This window comes from Chelonia mydas, chromosome 22, assembly GCF_015237465.2.
Source record: "Chelonia mydas isolate rCheMyd1 chromosome 22, rCheMyd1.pri.v2, whole genome shotgun sequence".
Classification (NCBI taxonomy): Eukaryota; Metazoa; Chordata; order Testudines; family Cheloniidae; genus Chelonia; species Chelonia mydas.
Window position 1 is genome coordinate 18,046,593 of NC_051262.2, and position 20,703 is coordinate 18,067,295.

Genomic DNA, 20,703 nt, shown 5'->3' on the forward strand with positions numbered 1-20,703 from the left:
AGGTCCAAGTTCAAGCCTGCAGACTGAACTGCTCTGCTCCATCTACCCAACGGAGCAAATAACGCCAGGGGAGCTGCAGAACAAGCTTTCCCTCCACCGGCCCCGACCCAGACCTGGAGCTATGCATGGACAAGATTCTTCTCCTGGATGCATTCTAGTTCTGGAGTCTTTGCTAAGAGGGCCAGCTGAGTTAGACAGTTGGGTGACGGAAACACTCGCATCATTCCAGCTCCTAGCAGGACCTTGTCCTCTGACCCACTAATAGGACCCTGACAAGCCACCAGACGACAACTATCACTCACTGCACCGGATCTGCGCTGGTAACTAAAGAGGGAAGTTTAACTGAAACTAGTTAATTTGACGTTCCTTTGCTCTAGTGCGGCCCCGAAGGTATAAATGGAGCGTGAGAGATTTGCAAGGAAAGATTATTCAGATCAAGTTACTTGTGATACATACTAGCACTTATAGGAGAGAACGGGAAAAGCTTGTACCTGAAGAGGGTGGGCTACAAACCACCATGAAAGGGTTTGCTGTTTAGGGCCCATTGACACTAGAGACCCAGCTGCGCCAGGGTCCCTGCTCCATTGGGGGGCCTAGTTAGGAGCTAGACACATTGCCAAACCACGGACAGTTCAGTCCCATCTACATTACAGAAACAGAAACATGCTGCTACAGGGCCTTGCAGCTCTGCTGCACTTTTAAGGTAGGTAGGAGTTTCGCTATGGTGCGAACACTGGGTCCGTAAGACATCTGCATGTTCCTGCAACAGGAACAGCCGTAGCGCACCACAGTCCCAGCTGGAACATCTTCCAGGAAGAGGTGCTAGATAAGGCTAGATCTGAAACCCTCATCCAACCTCTCTGGGAAAGTCCAATTTGCTTTATTGTTTACAGAAAGTAGCTTAAGAAATCTTGGACGAACAGTTGGCGTGTAAGTCATTGTCCACACGGCACTGCTGCATGGAGCGATTCCACTTTGCAGGGATCTTTAAGAGCAGAGTTTTCACCACAGTTACAGGCAATGGAAAGCAGCATTAGAATCCACCGGGTAACATTTATGGGAAGCAATGGGATTAATGCACTAGTTAATGGCAGTATTGCAAGCCAGCAAGAAGCCAGAATGCAGAATATTAATGCAACAGGATTATACTAGGCTGGCATGCACGTGCATTAGTGCTGTGGGGCCAATCCTCAACTGGCATAAATCAGCAGCTATTTACACCAACTGAGGGTCTCCCCTATAATCTAACCTCCCATAGGTCCCACTTACATTAAAGAAATGCACCGCACTCCAACAGCATTGATTTATACACACAGCTCAACCCCCTAATCAGCCCAGACCAAAGCGGGGATACCACCACCACAGTATAATCCAGTCACTCCCCAAAATGAGAAACACTGCTGTCTGACATCCACCACTTCCCTCTGAGCCCCCATAATCTTAGAAGCTTTATCAAAATTTCCCATTGACTGAAAACAGGGTAAACATCACAATGAAGATTTTTGTGAAAAATTCATGGATTTTTGGATATTGAGTGTGTGAAAATATTGACCTCCACCTGCCAGGTCCTGTCCCTTGTATCAATAATCTGATACAGGGCCACCACATTGAACAGCACTCCTTGGGCTGGGTCTGCTGGTTGGAGTCAATGGAATCCCAGCTGGAAAGCCAGCTGTCCTCCCAGGAGATGGGACGCAGGAGTGGGGGGTGAAGAAGATAATGCACAGAGGTTTAAAATGCATCTCCCCAGGCCAGTTTGGCTGAATCTAGCCCTCAGAGTAACCACATGCCACTCAACAAGTGAGCTCTTAACTGAAACATTCCTTCTGAGGGTGGTTCAGCCTATCAGCTCACAGGCGGAGCCAGCACCTGCTCTTACGAGGGACAACGTCAGGTTTGCTCACGAGGCTGAACTGGTGGCATCCCGAGCGTGCGTGGTGCGAACCACTTTACTAACACCTGGAGCTGGACTGCCAAGCAGCAAAACGCTCAGCCCCTTCGCAACATCACAGCTACAGCAAGGCTGAGCCCCCGAGGGCTGCTAGGATTTACTGACCTGTGAGCAAATATCAAACACAGTGCACTCACTTTGGGCAAAATCCTTTAATTCTTTCCGGATCCCCCAGGGGAAACAGTATTGATGGCTCTACTACTAGCTTACACGTGCTGTGCGGGAGGGCCAGCGCTGCCATCAATACCGTCTCCGAGCAGAGAGCCAGAAGGTCACCCCGGTACAGAGGAACGTCCACACTGACCTCTTCAGCCACCCGTTCCACTCTGGGACCCTCCTCACCAGCACCAGGCTCTGAGATTCAAGGTCACCCACCTAACAGTAACCAGCGTTACACCCATGCCAAGGCCTCGGTGACATTCAGAATTTCCTCTTACGCTTCCGCAATGAAAGCGCCAGCAGGAGCGCAAGAGGGCCAGTGATACTGGCCTTTGAACCACCATGTCTCAGACCTTCTGCAAACAGGGTTAGACGTGACACTCAGCCGTATTGGGTCAGACTAAAGGTCCATGCAGCCCAGGATCCAGTCTTCCAACAGTGGACAGTGCCCAGTGCCTCAGAGGGAATGAACAGACAGGTAATCCTCAAGTGATCCATCCCGTCGCCATCCCCAGGTTCTGGCAAACAGAGGCTAGGGACACCATCCCAGCACTAGGAGCCCCCCAGAGCCCAGCCTATACCCACCACTAGTGCTGGGTGCCACCGTACCACTCACTGGGGGAGCCGAACCTATGGGAGCAGCAGGGATACGTTCTGCTAAACAACCAACGAATCTCAGGGTAGGTGGCAGCTTGAAACATACCCAGTGGCGAACGCTCGGCTCACCGCAGCCCTTTGCGCATCGCCCAGTGAATTCTGCCCTCCAACATCTCACTGCAAATGCTGCGCTGTCAATCCAAGAGCCAGCTACAAAACCACACAAGAGCATTAGCCAACGAAGCAAAGCAGCAATTGTTTCTGTGCGCGATTTGCTCACAAACCAACGAGCACTTCATACAGCCTTGTGTTCTCCTGCTCAAACAACAATGTGCTCACTAAAAAGGTCACCGTGGGGGGAGGGGGCACTAGCCTCCTCTTCCAGGTAACTTCCCATGCCACCCCCTGACAATTTCCCAGGGCTTCTCAAGGGAAGTGGGCATGATCTGGATCAGAGCTGGGCAAACAACAGATTTTTCAGTGGCAACTCCGGGTCAAACTAAAGGGTTTCTGCAGCGCAGGACATTTCGTTCCACTGTCACACGTTTTTAATGCTTCTGGGGGAGTTTTAAATATACTTAAAAGGGACATTTTAAAATGATGTCACTACGAACCAAAACACCAAGACATTTTGTTTTGAAAACGTCAAAACAAAATATTTCTATTTCTTCAGAATTGTTTGTTTCCAACCAAAACAATCTGGTGAACTAGACCTGAATTTGTGAAATGTTTTGATGCTGCCAAATCTGCACTTTTTTGCCCAAAAAGTAGTCGTAATAGTAGCTGTGCATGAAGCACTGGGCCCAGCTGAAGTTCTGATGAGTTGGCGGAGTGCACCCTTTCCAGAGGATCACACGAGGGCTGGCACAACCCAGGCGCGTGGGCCCACCCACACAAGTCTCCTCCGCTAATGAGAATCAGGCCCAAGCACCGAGGAGCAGAATGCGCTAATCACCACAGCTGCCTCTTTCCACTGCTCACCGAGATAGACCCAAAACCCCGTGCCCTCAGTGCCAGGGAAATTTGGATCCTAACCTCCCAGCAGGCCCTTATCACTGCAGTGGGCCACACCAAAACTCTGGGTCCGAACACCCCAGAACCTGGGCCTGGACTCGTTCTGCACCTGCCTTCAGCAGTGCCTGGCATTTCTCCATAGAGGCTTTAACTCTGCTCCGCAATGGGCCAATCCCGCACGGAGCAGAGCGCCTCCTACTAGGCTTTCGAGGAGTCAGGGGCACTCAGCACCTCGAGAATTGGCCCCAGGAGCTGGATTCCTCAGCACCAGGAGCCACAGGAGCATGGCCTCTGTGATCAAAAACTAGCTAAGCAAAACTTTCCCCAAGCTGCAGCAGCCACCGGCCCGGACCCCACGAGCAGGGATGTCGGTGCCAGCCACCCTGCCAGGCTACATGGGCTGGCAGCACATGGTCTCTGCACCATCACCACCCCAGAGACAGACCGGAGTGAATTACTCCTCTATGGCGTTTCCTTGCTCACAAGCCTTAATGGACAGCAACGGTAGCATTAACTGGAACGCTGCCTGGGCACAATACCAGCCTGTGAGGGCCACAGGGGAAGGCAGCGAGCACGTGGGCCACGGACATCTGTGCTGGCAGGAGTTAAGGGGTGTCTGAGTGGAAGGGTTGTAAAGAGTCATGAGAGAGCCTTTATTTACTCTTGTCACGCCCCGCTCCCGGCAGGAATACATGGAGATGGAGGGCATAGGGTGCCTCTGCCTGACTCCCTGCTGTCACGTACGCCTCCAGGTTGGCAAGGTCACCAGTGGGTGGGAGAACCCAGAAGACACGTACATATTGTCACACTTCAGTTTTATGCACCTAGGAACTTCAAAGCACACACTGCAAACCTGGCAAATACAACAGACACCACGTCGCGCAGTCAAACACCGCTCATTTCCACTCTCAATCCAGCCCACAGGCTTGGCTTTCATACCAAGATGATTCATCAGCAAACCCCCCTTGCTTTTGGGGCCCAGGGACAGAGAAAAACCAAAGAGCTCTGTGTACAACAATTCATGCACATGGCAATGCAGTTAGTATTTGCTGGGAGAATGGAGGGTCCCCCTCCTGCTCCTCTCTTACCTGGGATGATAGAAACAGTATCTTTCTCCCAGGACACAACACTAACGTATTCCTGCACTGAAGAAGGGATGAGGCACTTGAAGACAGCCACGTTTCCACGCATTGACCTTTGATCCTCCACCCGGACGGTGTAAGGTTCCCTGAAAACTGCAGAGAGAAAAGCAGATGATCATACAATGATCAACGCACCAATGCCAAGTTGCACCGGGCACAAACACATTAATTTAAACAGTTCCCAAAGATTATTTTTTGTCCAACATTTTGAGCAGCTCCAGCGTTTGCCGCAAGGAATGAGCTGGAGGGAGAGCAAATTCACAAATGCACATGTGTCTGGGGGTCTCAACATCCCATGTGCTCACGGGGCCCAAACAGAAGAGAAATGCCAAGAAGTATCGTTTTCTGGGAACGGCTCTGAAGTGGGGCATTTAAATGACTGCGTTGGCCAGTAAGGAGGTGAAACACCCACCCACACCTCTCGGTACAACCCCCAGCGGGACGTATCCACAGACTATAGCACAGCAACAGCGGTCACTTCCTCCCGTGCCACCACGCCCCTGCAAGCAGCATGGCCCTTGCAATCCCTTCACTGCAACAAATCACATCCCAGGTGCACCTCCTCCCAGGGACTCGCAGTCCCCCGCCTCTTCCCTCCACCACCCCGCCGCTGTCCGGCCATGGGAAGAGCCCTCCTGGGGTGGGAAACACCCTCGCTGCAGGGCAGAGCAGCACTTCCCAGCAGCCCTCCCCACCACGTGGGGGTTCTGTGCCAGCCCATCAGGGCACAGGGCAGCATTTGGGGAGGGGGAAATGGCTCTTCTCTAGCACCAGAGCGCGGCAGGGACTGGCAGATTCCCACAGCAATGGTGCACGTTTCACACTTCTAGCGAGTGTGGAGCCGACAATCCCTGCTCTCTCTGGGCAAATTCCTCTGAAGGGACCCTCCTTCCTGCCGTGCTGGGTTCCCATTTGCAGTGGCCGGGGGTGCCCAGAGCTCTCTAGATGCAGGCAGCATCTCAGTGGGGCAGACCTTCCGCAAGGCAGGGAAGAATAATTTCTCCTCTTGCCGAAATGCAGCTGGGTCTGGGCAGCAGTTGAGCGTGCATCAGCATTGCTCAGCACTAGGGCACAGGGAGGGAGGTAGAAAACGATACCCTGTTGAAACGGAAGGGAGGAGGAACGCAATTCCCCAAAGTGGGGTCTGCCCAGGGCACTTGGGCAGACAGCCCTTCCCCTTGCAGGGCGACCCGGCAACACCCACAGCCTGCCCTGGCAGCTCTTCAGTGTTCTCTCTCTTGGGAAATATCGAGGGATTATCCAGACTGGCAGCAGCCCTAATGAACTCTAAGAAGCACTTGGTCAGTTTGCTTGATCAGCTGAACGACCCAAGGTCTCTTTGGTAAGGAGACACGTCCGTGCAGCCAATAAGGAGCGCAGGCAGACACACCAAGAACCGTTAAAGTTTAAATATTTTCCATTTAAAATCATCCTAGCACGTGGGTGCATAATCTTGTCATGACAACATGCCTGCCCCAAAGGACATTGGTTTCTCATTCATCACCGCCGTGGAGAGGGGGAGAGAGAGAGAGATATCGATCACTGGGTCATCTGCGGCTCCCTCACTGGCCAGAACAGCAACAATCCACGGCGGGTTTCAACAGCCACGGGGGAGTTGCTTCCAGCAGTCAACGCATCTGTTGGCAGGTGCAGACTGGGCCTCCTCTGAATAGGCCCAAGGAGTATTTAATAAGTAAAACAGAAGGTGAAGCTGCTTCTGCCTGCTACTCCTCCCCTCTAAGTGCCCAGCTTTCAGACTTCACGCCTTCACTGCAAGAGCTCAAGACAGAAAACTGCTCACAGGCTGGAGGCAAATGGCAGCCCATCCCTCAGGAAGCCCCGGTGAAACTTGCCAGCAGGCTCCTCACAACAGCAGTCTGGTGCAGGAGGTGCTGAACTGCAGTGAAGTAATAGGTGACGAGCTGGCCCAACCCGAGCAGTTCCTGAGAAGACCGCCTGTCAGCAGAGAACACACCTTCAGAGAACAGCTCCAGGGCACCAGCTGGCTTGACAAGCCGCCCTCACATGAACGGTGCGGGGCGGAGAGGGGGCTACAGTTCAGACAATCCTCCCTCTCACCGTACATGTGTGTGCGATGCTCTGCAGGTCCATAGGAGGGTATGCTCTCTGCCCCCAGGAGATCCCGTGCCAAGCAGACTACAGACAAACATAGCAGATGACCGGGGTCTGGGGGAAGGCAGAGGGCTGGTGGAGGCAGGCCCAACAGGACACATGGATTGCTCTGCAGCAGAGAGCAGCTCAAGGAAGCAAAGTGGATTGGTTTGCAGGAGCCTCGTCAGTTACACAGGAGCGGCTTCCTTACTCCTTCCTAGATGGTTAAAGGAGAGAAGTGTCCCTTCTGGTCACCTAGCCAGTCCTATCCTATTCAGACTTGCAATGCTCACCTTCAAACAAGAGATGAAAGCCACAGCACTGTATAGCAGCAGCCTGCAGTCTCTCCATGAGATTCAGTAAGTCTAGTATTTAGAACAGGGAGCTGGAGTCAAGATTCCTGGGCTCCAGCCCTGCCACGGACTCACTGCATCACCCTGGGCATGTCACCTCACCCCAGTGTCTAAAGGGAGGTAACAGGAACCCTGGCCTGCAGGGCCAGATAGCTGTGACCAGAGATCGATTTTTACCTCTAGAAACCTCCTAGGGAACAACAACAAAATTGAATCTGCCACTCCCAGCATTTGCTTCCCGTGAACACCCTGGCACAGCTGGCCCCTGGCGAGAGTGTCTTCAAAAACAGCACATTTTAAGTCATTACTAGAGAGTTGGAAGGGGTTTTTTTGAGGGGGCGCGGTTAAACAGGAAAAGGACGTTGGACTCCAGATGTGAGTATTCACTCTGCAAGTGTGTTGCTCATCCAGCTGGAGAGCAGAACCAGGACCATGTGGCCATCATGCCTGATGAAAACTAAGCAACACAGCTGGAATGCTGGATACCCTCAAAAAGCTGGGAGAGGGGGTCCTGCAGCAGGGAGATCAGCAGTGAGGCAGCTGCCAGCAGAGTTGTGCCAGCTGCTCTTGTTCTCAGGCACCCACCCATCTTGGCTGTTGGGAAAGCATCAGTTACAAGAGCACCCTCCGCATACTTCCCCTCTGCCTGCTTCCTGCCAGCTAACAGGGCCCGCCACCTGGTTCCGCAGCCTCACATGGCCCACACTGGATCCATCCCTGCTGGGAGCAATTTCACAGCATGGCCTACTGGACAGAGCATTGACTGTGATTCAGGAGACCTGGATGCCACTGGCAGACTGGGTGACCTTGGGCAAGCCACTGCACTTCTGTGCCTCAGTTTCCCCATCTGTCAAATAGGGATGACGACTCCTTTGTAGGACGGATGAGAAGTTGTATAGAAGTGCCAGGTGTTGGTTGTATGTGATGTAGCTGTAGCTGTGTCAGTCCCAGGATGTTAGAGACACAAGGTGGGTGAGGGAATAGAAGTTGGTCCAATAACAGATATTACCTCACCCACCTTGTGTCTCTAGGTATTACTACTACGTATTAGGCAGCAACAGTTAAAACTTCCACTCCGATGGGAAGCTCAGCGTCCACCGGAGCGGGGCTGACCCGAGCTGCAACATGTCACACGTCTGACAAACAACATGTATTTACATTCCCCTCCCTTAAACATACACCCCAGCTTATTGCTCACTCCCCTCTGCTTTGGTTTATAGCTTAACTGCTAATGCTGGTAAATAATTCACTCCCTGGGCAGGAGGGGGTTTCATGCCAGTTTACTTTGCAGTATAATGAATTAAAATAAAAACACCCTTTAGTCTGCTCGGCTGTGTTCTCTGTGCGAGCCCTGTTTTTAATAGGTTACATAATGAAGTCATTCCTGGGCTATTAGCCCTCCTCAGCCTGGTCAATAATTTACTATAATCACTTTGGAAAGCAGCACTTGGCTATATTCCTCCTCCTTTTGTTTTCTTAGAAGTCTTGGGGTGGTTGAGCTGGAGCCTGCATTGCAGATATAGGGTCTTAGGAAGGGGGGTTACCCCGTTGCGGGGACCTGCTGAAGGACTGGGCAATTATACAAGGCTATCCAGGAGTTACTATAAAATTGATGCTAGCAGATGTTTGGGAACGGAGATAAATCCTCATGCTGCAAAGCTGGAGTCCATCTCTGACTATGGATGAGACCTTCACAGGGCAGATTATCCCACATTTGCTAGCTACTGCCTGGTTTCTTGCACCTTCCTCTGAAACATCTGGCTCTGGCCACTAGTCCATCTAGTCCAGCATCTGGTCTCCACAACAGGCCTGATGCAGTCTGGCAATTCTAGATCTCAGTGGTATGAATGACCGGTTGTTGAAGAGAAGACGCCCCTGGCTTTCTCCATTCCTCCCCAGCCGTGGAAACCAAGCCTGCTGTCCTGCCACTTCAGTGGCTGAGACACACGTCTGGTTAGCAAATCATTTTGGCCTGTTATGGTGCTGGATGTGAACAGCCATAGAATCACAGAACCATAGGGGGCTAGCAGGGATGGCAAGGGTCATATAGTCTAACCCCGCCAAGATGCAAGATTTCTGTACCCACATCCCACCTCCAGAAGGGCTCAAAGATCGCAGTGAATAAAGCATCCCCTCTTGTTCCACTGCAGGCAGGTCACAGTCCCTGGAAGATAATGGGATTTATGCCCTTCTTGAAGAAAAAGTCACTTTTGCATCTACTCTTCCAAATCTACCTACCTGCAATGTCATCACTAGAACCACGACCCACTGTTGTAGCTGGCTGGGCTGTACCCACACAACACCCCTCTGGAAAAGCCCCATGACCACTCCCCACCTGCCTTGCTCTGGCGAAGTCTTCTCAGGTGGATGGACCTGAGGCTTTTGTCCCAGTGGGACATGGCAGGGCCTGGCTCTCCTAATATTTGAAGGGGCTTGGCCTTTGCCAGACAGGAATTAGTCCTGGAGATCCATGCTCTCTTGTTACTATCAGCTTCCCCCAGAGTCATCCCCAGCATGCAGCACTAGGATGGCCCTCAGCTCTCTTCCCCGCTAATCACTCTGCAGAGCTCTCCCTACCAGCAAGTGGCCTAAATTATTGTTTGTTCTTGGCTTGGGTAGGATGCAGTTTTTGAAACATTATTGACACTCCGCCTCCTGTTTATCCAACACCCTGCCCTCATATCTACTATCTGTCTATGATGATATCAATCGATCCTCTTGCAATAGACTATTACAGTCCCAGTTCCACGGCCTTGCCAGAAAAGCGTCTCCAACACGCAAAACCACGTGGCAGCTGCATTTTAGCCTACACGTTCACAGGCTCCACAGGGCACCATTCCTGTGGGAGCGACAATAACATCCCCATAAATACTGTATTCATCATGTCAGGAAGGCTCACTCGGTAAAACTCACCTCCAGGCCCAGAGGTCACAGGTTCAAGTTTCACCCCAGGCTGTCTGCTCTGCTCTCTGGCACAATACTTAGGGAGAAAAGTTAAACTCTTAATAGGAGACTAAACCCTTGTGCTTTCCGTGGGCCACGTCCAAGCTACAAAGCCCACACAATAGATTCTTGGAACAGTCTGTTTTCTTGAGAGACAGGTAAGTATCATCACCCTCATATCACAGATGGGACACAAGGCAGGAAAAATTAAGTGATTTGCCCAGGGTCATGCAGAGAATTAGCAGCAGAGATAGGACTAGAAGCTTGGTCTCCTGTACCCAAGCCACAGGACTCTGCAGTCTCTAGCCCATTTCTTGGAAATGGTGCAAGACAATACCCAAGCACCCTGGCAAATACACTTCCCAAGTAAACAGACTAACGTCCACAGCTGAGTGTGAGCTAAAGCTGAGCCCAGAGGCTGCCGCCTTTGCCTGCACTATTGGAACCTTTAGAGCGAAGGGCACAAGGCGGACGCGATACAAAAGGGACCAGGTAAAAATGAAGTTACTGTCTATCCTGGTTGCTGGCACACAAGGCAGTGCCCAGTTTGGGCCCTTGCTATGACCTGCTCTCTCTGCAGAGGCTCGTGCTCACGTGGCAAAAGGTGCTAGATACTGTTCCAAACCCATTATCTGAAGATGCAGGCAGAAGGCCCCCGGAGCTCACTGCTGGCCACTGCGCTGCCTCCGGGCCTGATCCTGTGAATGGTTATTCCCATTCACACGCTGACTTGTGCGCATCGGCCCGCTGGAGGCTGGGGCACTCCACCCAAAGCCTTGGCAGGAGCAGGCCCTACATTTACAGCTCACTCTCAGCTAGGACTTCCTCAGGTCTCCTTCCAAGCTCAGGAACAGCCACGCTTGGCTACCCAGAGGCTCTCCAAGTGCCATGAGGCTCAGCGAACACACGTCTGCACAGCATGCTTTGCAGGGGACAGGCATTCATTCACTTGGAGGTGAAGTAACTTGCCCGTGGCCATGCAGAGTTAACAGCGGAACCAGGAATAGGACGCAAGCCCCCCGAGTTCCAGCCCTAATCACCAGCAAGCCCTGATGCCACCCTCTTTAGTGGTTAATTGATGAAGTGAGCTCACTGTATCAGCCACTTTAGGCAATTCCATGGCACTGGAGAGAATCAGTCGGGACACACAAATGGGCTCATCATTGTCACAAACACAGAACACCAGCACCCCACCAACACCTCCAAGACCCGGCCCCCGCCCATGACCCTACCTGCTTTAACACGGATATTGGGACTCCTGATTTTGCCCGCCGAGTTCTCCGCGGTACAGAAGTAGTCATTGTCGTGGATAAAGCTATTGAAGGCTGATGGCGAGAAGGGGTAGAGCTGCAAAGTCCCATTGGCATGGACATGCCGGATGTGCGGTACATCATAGATGTCGTCCCCTGTGGCGAGGTACCAGCGAAGGGCGGCGCTGGGTGACCCTGCTGCGGGGCAGGAGATCACCACCCCGACTGTGCTGGAGAAGGTCACCTGCTGGATAGAGTCGTTCACAAAGTAGAGACTGGTTCCAACATCGTCAGTGTGTGCTGTGGAGAGACCAGAGCCAACAGCAGAGAGTTACTGCAAACACCCGACTCCTCTTGCCTGCAGAGCAACGGCTTCCCAGTGACATGCCCTGGGAGCCCTCCTCAGGCAGCGGCAAACAGCCCCAAACAGAGCGGGCAAATCGGTGTATGAATACAGTGGCCAGGTACTTCCCACCTCTCCTAGCTACCTAGGTCACTGCTCTCCTCAGCAGCTGGGCCAAGGCTGAGGGGATGCCTTGGAAACCCCAGCCCTTTCCCAGGACAGCTATTTCCCACAATTGCTAGGACACCTACGACTAATACAAGCTACATTTCCCAGGATGCCCTCGTGGGAGCCTCCCCACAGGGAAGTCACCTGTCTGCTCCCTCCCCTGGGCCAGCTGAGTTAGGGAGCGAAGAGGCAGCCGTGAACCATCGGACACCTCCTGAGAGGTCTCCTCAGACAAAAGGCCCCAGAAACAGCCAGGCCGAGTTCTAAAGCGTGGGGATGGTTTTGTGACAGGAAGCTGTGTGAGAGCAGTGGGGCTTTGCCAGTCTCCCCCTCCAAAAAGAGGGGGCAAGGGAGCAGCTCTTCACAGCTGGGTCTCCCAAACTGCAGCCAAGGTCTGGAAGTGGAGGAAAGCCTCCCTCAACCTTCCTCCTTCTCCAGTGCAGGCGGAAAGGCCTTTCCCTCCCAGCTCCTCCACTCCGACTCCTTCCCACTGACACCTCACACCTGGAAGGGGAGGGGACAAGTTTGCCGTCAAGGTGCCAAGTGGCTTAGAACCGATTTTTTAACTGCGCTACTTTTACGTGGGCAAAAGCACACTAATATAGAAAGCAGTGATCGGTGTTAGGGTATTAATAGCTCTAGCGGAGAGCACAATCCCTCTGCTTGTGCTACAGCAGGGCCATAAGCAAATAACTACTCTACCGCTGGTTTAGAATGAGTCACAGGGGACCTTTCATCACCTCAATTTCTTCAACTTTGGGGGGAGGGAGAAGAGGGGGAGAAGGGAAAAGAGTCTCATCTGTATTAATATTCTTAGCTTAGCTTTTAGCTGCCCCTCCGGGGAGAATGCTTCATGACTGCTCATTTGAGGAAAGGCTATTAACCCGTTATTGGCCACAGCAACTCACATCACAAAGCCGTGATGAGACCATCAGCACCCGCCTCCACTGAAAAAATAATAATATTTGTGTTTTCGTCAGGACGGGTGTTTGGAACCACGCTCCTTGCCCTGGGTAAGTGTCACGTCGCCAGCTGGCTCAGGCTTTCCTGAGCTGACGGGGGAAGGCAAACGTTGGAATGTTGTTATTTTACTTTACATAACAGAATCTTTAACGGGCAGGTCTCCCTCTCAGTGAGGATAATAATAATGGAGCTACACTTCTGTGGAGTTGCTTTGATAAATTCTATAGAAGATAAAACATTATGGCACTTGACTTAGGTATTCTTGTTGTATAGAGATGGGGAAACTGAGGCACAGTGAAACAAATTGCCCATGGAGTCTTAGTGCATCAAAGGGAAACCCAGGAAGGGAAGAACCCAGGAGTCCTGGCTCTGGTCTTCTGCTCTCTCATTGAGCTGGGAATACAACCAAGGAGCCCTCTACTAAGTGAGCTGTAGCTCACGAAAGCTCATGCTCAAATAAATTGGTTAGTCTCTAAGGTGCCACAAGTCCTCCTTTTCTTTCTACCCACTAAACAATTCCCCCTCTTATTTAATCCTTCCAGAGATGGAAATATAATCTCAGTCTCTCTCAGCACCTATTAAACAGCCGATTTCTTGTTCCTCTCCATGTTTTGAGCAGGAACATCAACTATGACAACAAAATTTCCTCTCTCAAACTACCCAGAGTTCGACTGGCCCAAGTCAAGAATGCGGCAGTCGGTTTTGTGGCTACAAACTGGCAGGTACCAACGATAAATTGATTGGGAATTTTACTGCTGATTAAACAACAGATTTACAGGTAAAGAAAAGAAGCTTCAGGCCCCCTCCCATACAGTCACAGCTAACGAGCCTAGGCACAGACAGAAATGGACAAAGACATTTATTTATTTTTTCTTATTGGGCTGACAAATGCTGGGAGACTCATGACAAAGACGGGGTAAGACAATCAACAGCTGATCCTCGGATGGCCTTTGAAAAGCTACTTGGGCTGTCCGTGGCACAGTGCCACTAACCAATCACATTGGGGCAGCTAATCTCTTTGGAGCAGGGGCCATCTTTTTGTCCTGTGGCAGGGCAGAGTCGAGCACATTGGGCCCTCGTCTATGACTGGAAAAGAGCAATCCAAATATAAATCACGTCTTAAGGCTGGTTTGTTGTGATGAATCAGCACTTCTGCCGTTCAGAACGTCTTGACACTCATCCTGCCCATACACGAGAGCAAAATATGTCTTTACGATCTGACGAAGGAAAACAAGCAGAGAGAAAGCATTCATGTGCTACCCATCATGGTGACATTTTGCATGTTCCCTGAAACGCAAGATGGCATGGAGACTGCTCTACCTTTAAAGGTAGAGTGCACAAAAAATAGAACATCCTTTCTACTGTGTAGCCATATGCGGCATGTAAGGACCTAGAACCATGAATATTCTGAAGCTGTCTGCAACTCTGGTCCATGCCACAGTCCGTCTCCCTCTTCATCCAGCCCCGCACCTCACAGCCCCTCCTGGAATCCTAGAGGTGCCTTTTAGTTTTGTGTGAGAAGAGGGGGGATTCTAGTAACTCCTTCACATCCCGTCCCTTTTCTCAGCACCCCTCATTGCACTATTGCTGGAGGCCTCTCCACTAGTCCCAACGAGAATTCCACTTGCTCCGCCCAAGAGCAGGCAGAATTGACAGCGCCGACCCCCAAGTGAGTATCCCTGCTCTAGTGGAAGCCACAATTTGCAGGACATGTTGCCAGCTGTATGATGCAATGATCAGATATCATCCTGCTAGAGAACAATTTTCTCTGCAGACATCACCCTTGCATGCTGGATACACAGAGGGGGTGGGGGGAGGAATGGAAAAATACCTCATAAATAACAAGAGAAATTCAGATTACCAGCAAAGCTTTTTCAGGTCAAAGGGGAAAATGGATTTTTAATAGAAAATGGAAGTTATGGGATTGGTAGTAGTTATGTGACAGACGCATAGAGTTAAATCCATATAATCTCCTTTACCATTTAACATTGAGCACCATCCTAATCCCATGTTTCATAAAACTGTCTCCAAATCACAGAGAGATTAAAAATTTAGAAATAGCACTGCAATATTTTTAAACCAGAAATCGCTGCTGGCATCTGGTCACATGCGTTGACCCTAACCTAAATATCGAGGGCATTAATTTATACAGACCTCAAACGCTGGGATGGGCGTGGTGAAAATGGAGCAGTTTCTTATGGAGAGACAATATGTCACTGGCAGGGGCATTGTATTGCGTGCTGGAGTCCTGAACTCTGCTGGATGAGAGCTGCACAGTGGACTAATACGTAGATGGACCATGCCTCGCCAGCACTGAGGAGTATATATTTTGAGTTATCACAGTGCAATCTTCTTAAATCATAGTAAATTACAACCTAGGGTATTGAAATATTAATACCTCCATCTCAGCTGGGAAAAGTGAGTCATTTTGTTATCATCCCTTCGCAATATTTACTAGTCTTGTTCGCTGGACTCTTCAAACTGCAGTATCTTTAGAAGCAAAGCCACTCTCAGCACCGCAGAAAGATGCGTTAGATGGAAAGCACTCATTTACTCTAATGAGAAGCCAAGGCAGAGTGACCATAAATTCACCCCAACCCTACCACTGAGCCACCTGAAGTTCAGGCTTGAGTCCTGCGCAAGAAACCTTGCAAGCTGAAGTTTTCAGCATGTGTATTCATCAAAAAAGGTGCAGTTTTAAAAGCTTAATGCAGAGTGTATGCGGCTAAACTGGGAGGAGAGGTAGATACGCTGGAGGGTAGGGATAGGATACAGAGGGACCTAGACAAATTAGAGGATTGGGCCAAAAGAAATCTGATGAGGTTCAACAAGGACAAGTGCAGAGTCCTGCACTTAGGACGGAAGAATCCCATGCACCGCTACAGACTAGGGACCGAATGGCTCGGCAGCAGTTCTGCAGAAAAGGACCTAGGGGTTACAGCGTGCCCTTGTTGCCAAGAAGGCCAATGGCATTTTGGGCTGTATATGTAGGAGCATTGCCAGCAGATGGAGGGATGCGATCGTTCCCCTCTATTCGACATTGGTGAAGCCTCATCTGGAGTACTGTGTCCAGTTTTGGGCCCCACACTACAAGAAGGATGTGGAAAAATTGGAAAGAGTCCAGCGGAGGGCAACAAAAGTGATTAGGGGACTGGAACGCATGACTCATGAGGAGAGGCTGAGGGAACTGGGATTGTTTAGTCTGCGGAAGAGAAGAACGAGGGGGCATTTGATAGCTGCTTTCAACTACCTGAAAGGGGGCTCCAAAGAGGATGGATCTAGACTGTTCTCAGTGGTAGCTGATGACAGAACAAGGAGTAATGGTCTCAAGTTGCAGTGGGGGAGGTTTAGGTTGGATATTAGGAAAAACTTTTTCACTAGGAGGATGGTGAAGCACTGGAATGCGTTACCTAGGGAGGTGGTGGAATCTCCTTCCTTAGATATTTTTAAGGTCAGGCTTGACAAAGCCCTGGCTGGGATGATTTAGTTGGGGATTGTCCTGCTTTGAGCAGGGGGTTGGACTAGATGACCTCCTGAGGTCCCTTCCAACCCTGATATTCTATGATTCAGGCCCAAGGCGTTGGCTTTTCCCACTATACATGACCCAAGAGCTCAGAGAGGTGGTGATCACTAACCATTTACACAACACCTTTCCTCCCAAGGCACTTCACACAAGCCACACACTTCTGCATACTGCAGCGCAGCCAGCTCTAAGATGAGATGTACACAGCAGCGTTAAGTAGGGGTTTAGGACAGAAAGTGAAAGAATATGGAGTCCAGGTCACAATGCAAGAGGAATTTAGTGGGTAACGTGCAATGACTCCAAATGCACCTAGAGTTGCCATCCTACCCTTTCGCAGGATAGTATGGAAACATTAACCACAAGAGGTCAGGACCCTGCAGCATCACAACGTCCACCGTCACACTGAGGCCCTGTGCGCCTGTTAAGAGGGCAGAGCACCACCCACTGAACCCCAAATCCTAGTCCCAGTTGCACCTAGAGGTGAGATCTGATGCTGGGCTCACAGCCCAAATCAGCACGAAGGCAGAGCAGACTCAACTCCCATCTTCCAGAGAGCTGAAAAGTCCCACTCTCTGCAGCCTTTGCTGCAGGTGCCATTTGCACACACCCAAACCAGACAGAGCACGTACACCAAGTGCTGATCAAACAAGCACACCCTAAATCCCTGCACAGAAAACACAACAATGACATGCATATTACCTGGTGCCCGACCTCTGCAAGGCAAACCTAACCAAAAGAGGAGCTTGAAATGCAATCCTCCACCTCCTCCCTCCACACTGGGATATTATGCGGGGAACAAGCAGAACTAGACAAACGGAATTTGCTGAGCCAGAGCAGGGGGTGCATGCACCAGCCTTTCATCTGTGGAGACCTGATTTCAAGCTCTGCTTATGTCACATATGCAGCAACTCTGGCAAGTTTCACTGGAGTCTCCACTGGACATTTGGTAACATCACTGAGCCAACGCACATTTCAGGACCATGTTAACTGTCCAATCAAGGGAGGCTCAGGACTGGACTAAGGTCCGGACTATGGTACATCTGAGGAGCGTGCACATCAGCTGCTAAGCTCTGTCCTGAGCCAGCAGGCCATGACTTTCATTAGCCCTAAGCCTGCCTGCACGCTTCTACAAGCAGAGGTCAATTTCCCTCACACGCCCCACAAGGTGTAAGAAATAAACCAAAAAGTGAATCAATAGACTGAACAAGCAGAGGGGAGTACTGAAATCCACTCAATTGTGTCCTTTTCCCCAGTTAGCTAGGCTGAATGTTAGCTATCTTTGGTTCCCACAGGCCTTTCAAAATGTCATTCCTGGTCTGGTCAGCAGATTAGCAAAGGCCAAGAAACTGGGTTTCTAGATATTTGATACAGGTTAGTCAGCAAGGGGTGTTTGCAATGCTATAGGGGGCACTGGGGGGCTATTTTTAATTTAAGAAGCTGGGGAAAGATTCTTTTTTAAAAAAATAGCTACTTAGAATTTTGATTTCAAGGTACATAAAATTTTGGGCCTTAACTAGCCACCCTGTAAATGCACCAGCAGAGTACTTCCAAGTCTCCTGAAATAACCAAATACATTTGTGCTTCATTCTCTCCTAGGAAGTTGCATGTAACAGCCTGCCTATTCCGGAGTCTGCTGAATTCACATTATCCAACATACAGCTCAAAACTCACACGCTTCCATGTCAGGAGAATTCTTTCCACAAAGACACCTCCAATTTGATTCTCACACTGAGCTCAGCAGCTGGTTCAAATGAGGCAGGTGCACCTCAGTGCCACATGGGCAGAAAGGAGAGCACCACATTGGACACATATGGTGTCTTGTGGGTGCTCAAAGCATGGCCAGTGGATTCCTAAATTCACAACCCACTGCCAACCTATGCAAGCTGGGTGAGGACAAAGGCTCTGAGCACGGGCAAACTGACAAGCAGTGATTGTTATTCCCTTCTGAAGAACACAAGTACCAGAAAATATTAGGGTTGCATGTGTTAATTCTTCATTTAAGGCACATAGAGCTTTACACATGAGCAAGGCGTAGAGGCTGGTCTCTTAACAAGTTGCCATCATGGCCCTGGTGTCGTAAAATAACAACACTGGGCACTGCCAGGACTTCAGTACTGCAAGCTCTTCCTCTGTGGATTTCATGGATTCCACGTTTCATTTCCAAGATAAATGAGCACCGTACCACACTGGGGGGCAGAGGGGGAGAGATTAAAAAATGCAAGCAACATATTTCACTGCTTCTCATATTTGAACACAGCATACACAAAATGCCAGCATCACAAATCAGCAGGCAGAGAACTCCAGCAAAATCATACAGCGAGATTATTCCCCCAGTTTATCAAGATTTTGACTCGTATGCTCCTCCTGATCATACTGCTTCCTATTTACATCGCCCTCCCTCCCCTTGTTATGGCTGCTCTTTAATTTGTGTAATCAACCACCAAGCCTGCTTTCGCTAAACTCCTCGCTTGCTAACCGCCTATTTTATTTTATAAGCTAAAAAAAAAAATAAGCAGCTACAGTCTATTGAGGGATTTCTAAACTTTACTGGGATCAAATGTTTATTTGCTTTTTGTTTCTAATTGAGCTCTTGTTCTACAGCAGAAATGTATTAAATGGCTGTGCTTTGATACCTAGAAATATTAAGTAGCTGAAAGGTTTATCATGCATTAAGCAATTCAATTTTTTATCCTATTATAATGAAACTTCCACTGTATTACTGTCCTCTCTCTGGAATTGTTCCACTTTAACACTTTCAGCACAGAGACTCTTCAAAATAAAATCTCTCTTGAACTGAAAAGAGAAAAAAAATAATGAGGCCATAAGGTATAGTGCTAATGGAGGGTTTTAATTTGCTCTTCTCAGAAGAGAGAGCTCGGTAGCAGAGACTCTTTTCTGGGAGGCTGGGGCTGAAAATGAGCTGTGTTGGATTTATTATTTTTGATGTTGGGGGAGAAAGATCATTTTAGTTCCTTGGATGGTTATTTGTTTTGGTTTTTCCTTTTTACACAGGAAACATGCAAATATATGCAAAGCAAACGCTTCCATGTTCAGTACAGCAGCTCCTAAAAGCATGTCTAACAATAGCAATTTTGTCTAAAGCTCCCAAACACAGATTTATTCCAGCTGTAATAAGACTATTTCATATTTAATAATTGATTAAATAATTGACTGTCACAACCACTCAGAATGCACCATTAAACCTCCGCAAATATTTTAATTATATTAACATTAAAATAAAAGGGTATTTAATATACAATAATCATATTTTAGGATGCAGCCCACTACCAATTTGTTTCCTTCACTACCTTTTTCCTAAGATTGCCTCTTGCTGTTTTCAGATGATGAAAGCGATTATTAAAGAAAATGTTTTGTAAACTGAAAGTCGCTCCTTTCCCATAACATGGACGTTTCTGTTATTACATTCGTGGACCAGATAATAAAAAGGTAATGAACTACAAAAATCCCTGCAGAATCAGAATAGGGTCACTTTTTTAGCTAACCCCAATCAAATATTATTACAAATGGACTGTAATTTAGCTACCAATGTTGCATGCGGATGTCTTTCCTCTCAGACTGCATCTATCGTTGGGGACCTCAGGTTAGAGCGCCTGGCATACCCATTGGGATGACGCTAACAATTCCCCATTTACAATTAATCCAGTGTGGTGGCTCCTTGGCAGTAATTTTTTGCCCCAGTCCGAGGGATACACTGAATGTAGCCTTCCGAGAGGAGAGGAGGCGATTTTAAAGCATCCCCGGATCGCGTTTGTTTTGAGGGACTAGAATATTGCCCTTCACCGTCTCCGAGAAGTGAGGACAGCGGAACTGAGCTTTCAAAAAGTACTGCTACGAGCTTCAGCCTTTGCAGTCTTGCCCGCACAAAGAGGCGCTGGGTAGGTAGAGAAAACATTTTAATATCCATGGAATTAAGGCGCTTCTGTGGGGCTGGAGAGCTGTGCGGGGAATGGGTCTTTGTCAGGGCTCCCCCGCCTCGGCAGGGATCTCGGGGGCTGCAGAGAGTTAAGGTCACTAATTATCAGGTCGGCGCTCCCGCGGCCAGGGTCCGCTGCCCCCCTTAAAAAGCCTCCACAAGCGAACTCCGCGAGCCGGGGCTCCTGGGTCTTACTCTGTCCCTCAGGCAGAAGGAGCGGCGCCTCCTCCACTCCGGATCGAAACCCCGGT

The 20,703-nt window shown here is 49.7% G+C and overlaps 1 protein-coding gene across 2 annotated transcripts in view; it reads right to left on the bottom strand.

Annotated features, from left to right (window-relative positions):
- DSCAML1 (DS cell adhesion molecule like 1) overlaps positions 1 to 20,703 on the bottom strand; it is a 353,599-nt gene that overhangs the window by 305,966 nt on the left and 26,930 nt on the right. For both annotated transcript variants that reach the window (XM_043534224.1, XM_037882497.2), the window contains 2 exons: positions 11,504 to 11,821; positions 4,810 to 4,956 (listed from right to left, as the gene is read on the bottom strand). In XM_043534224.1, the coding sequence (XP_043390159.1) occupies positions 4,810 to 4,956; positions 11,504 to 11,821 (465 nt within the window). The remainder of the gene's footprint in view (positions 1 to 4,809; positions 4,957 to 11,503; positions 11,822 to 20,703) is intronic.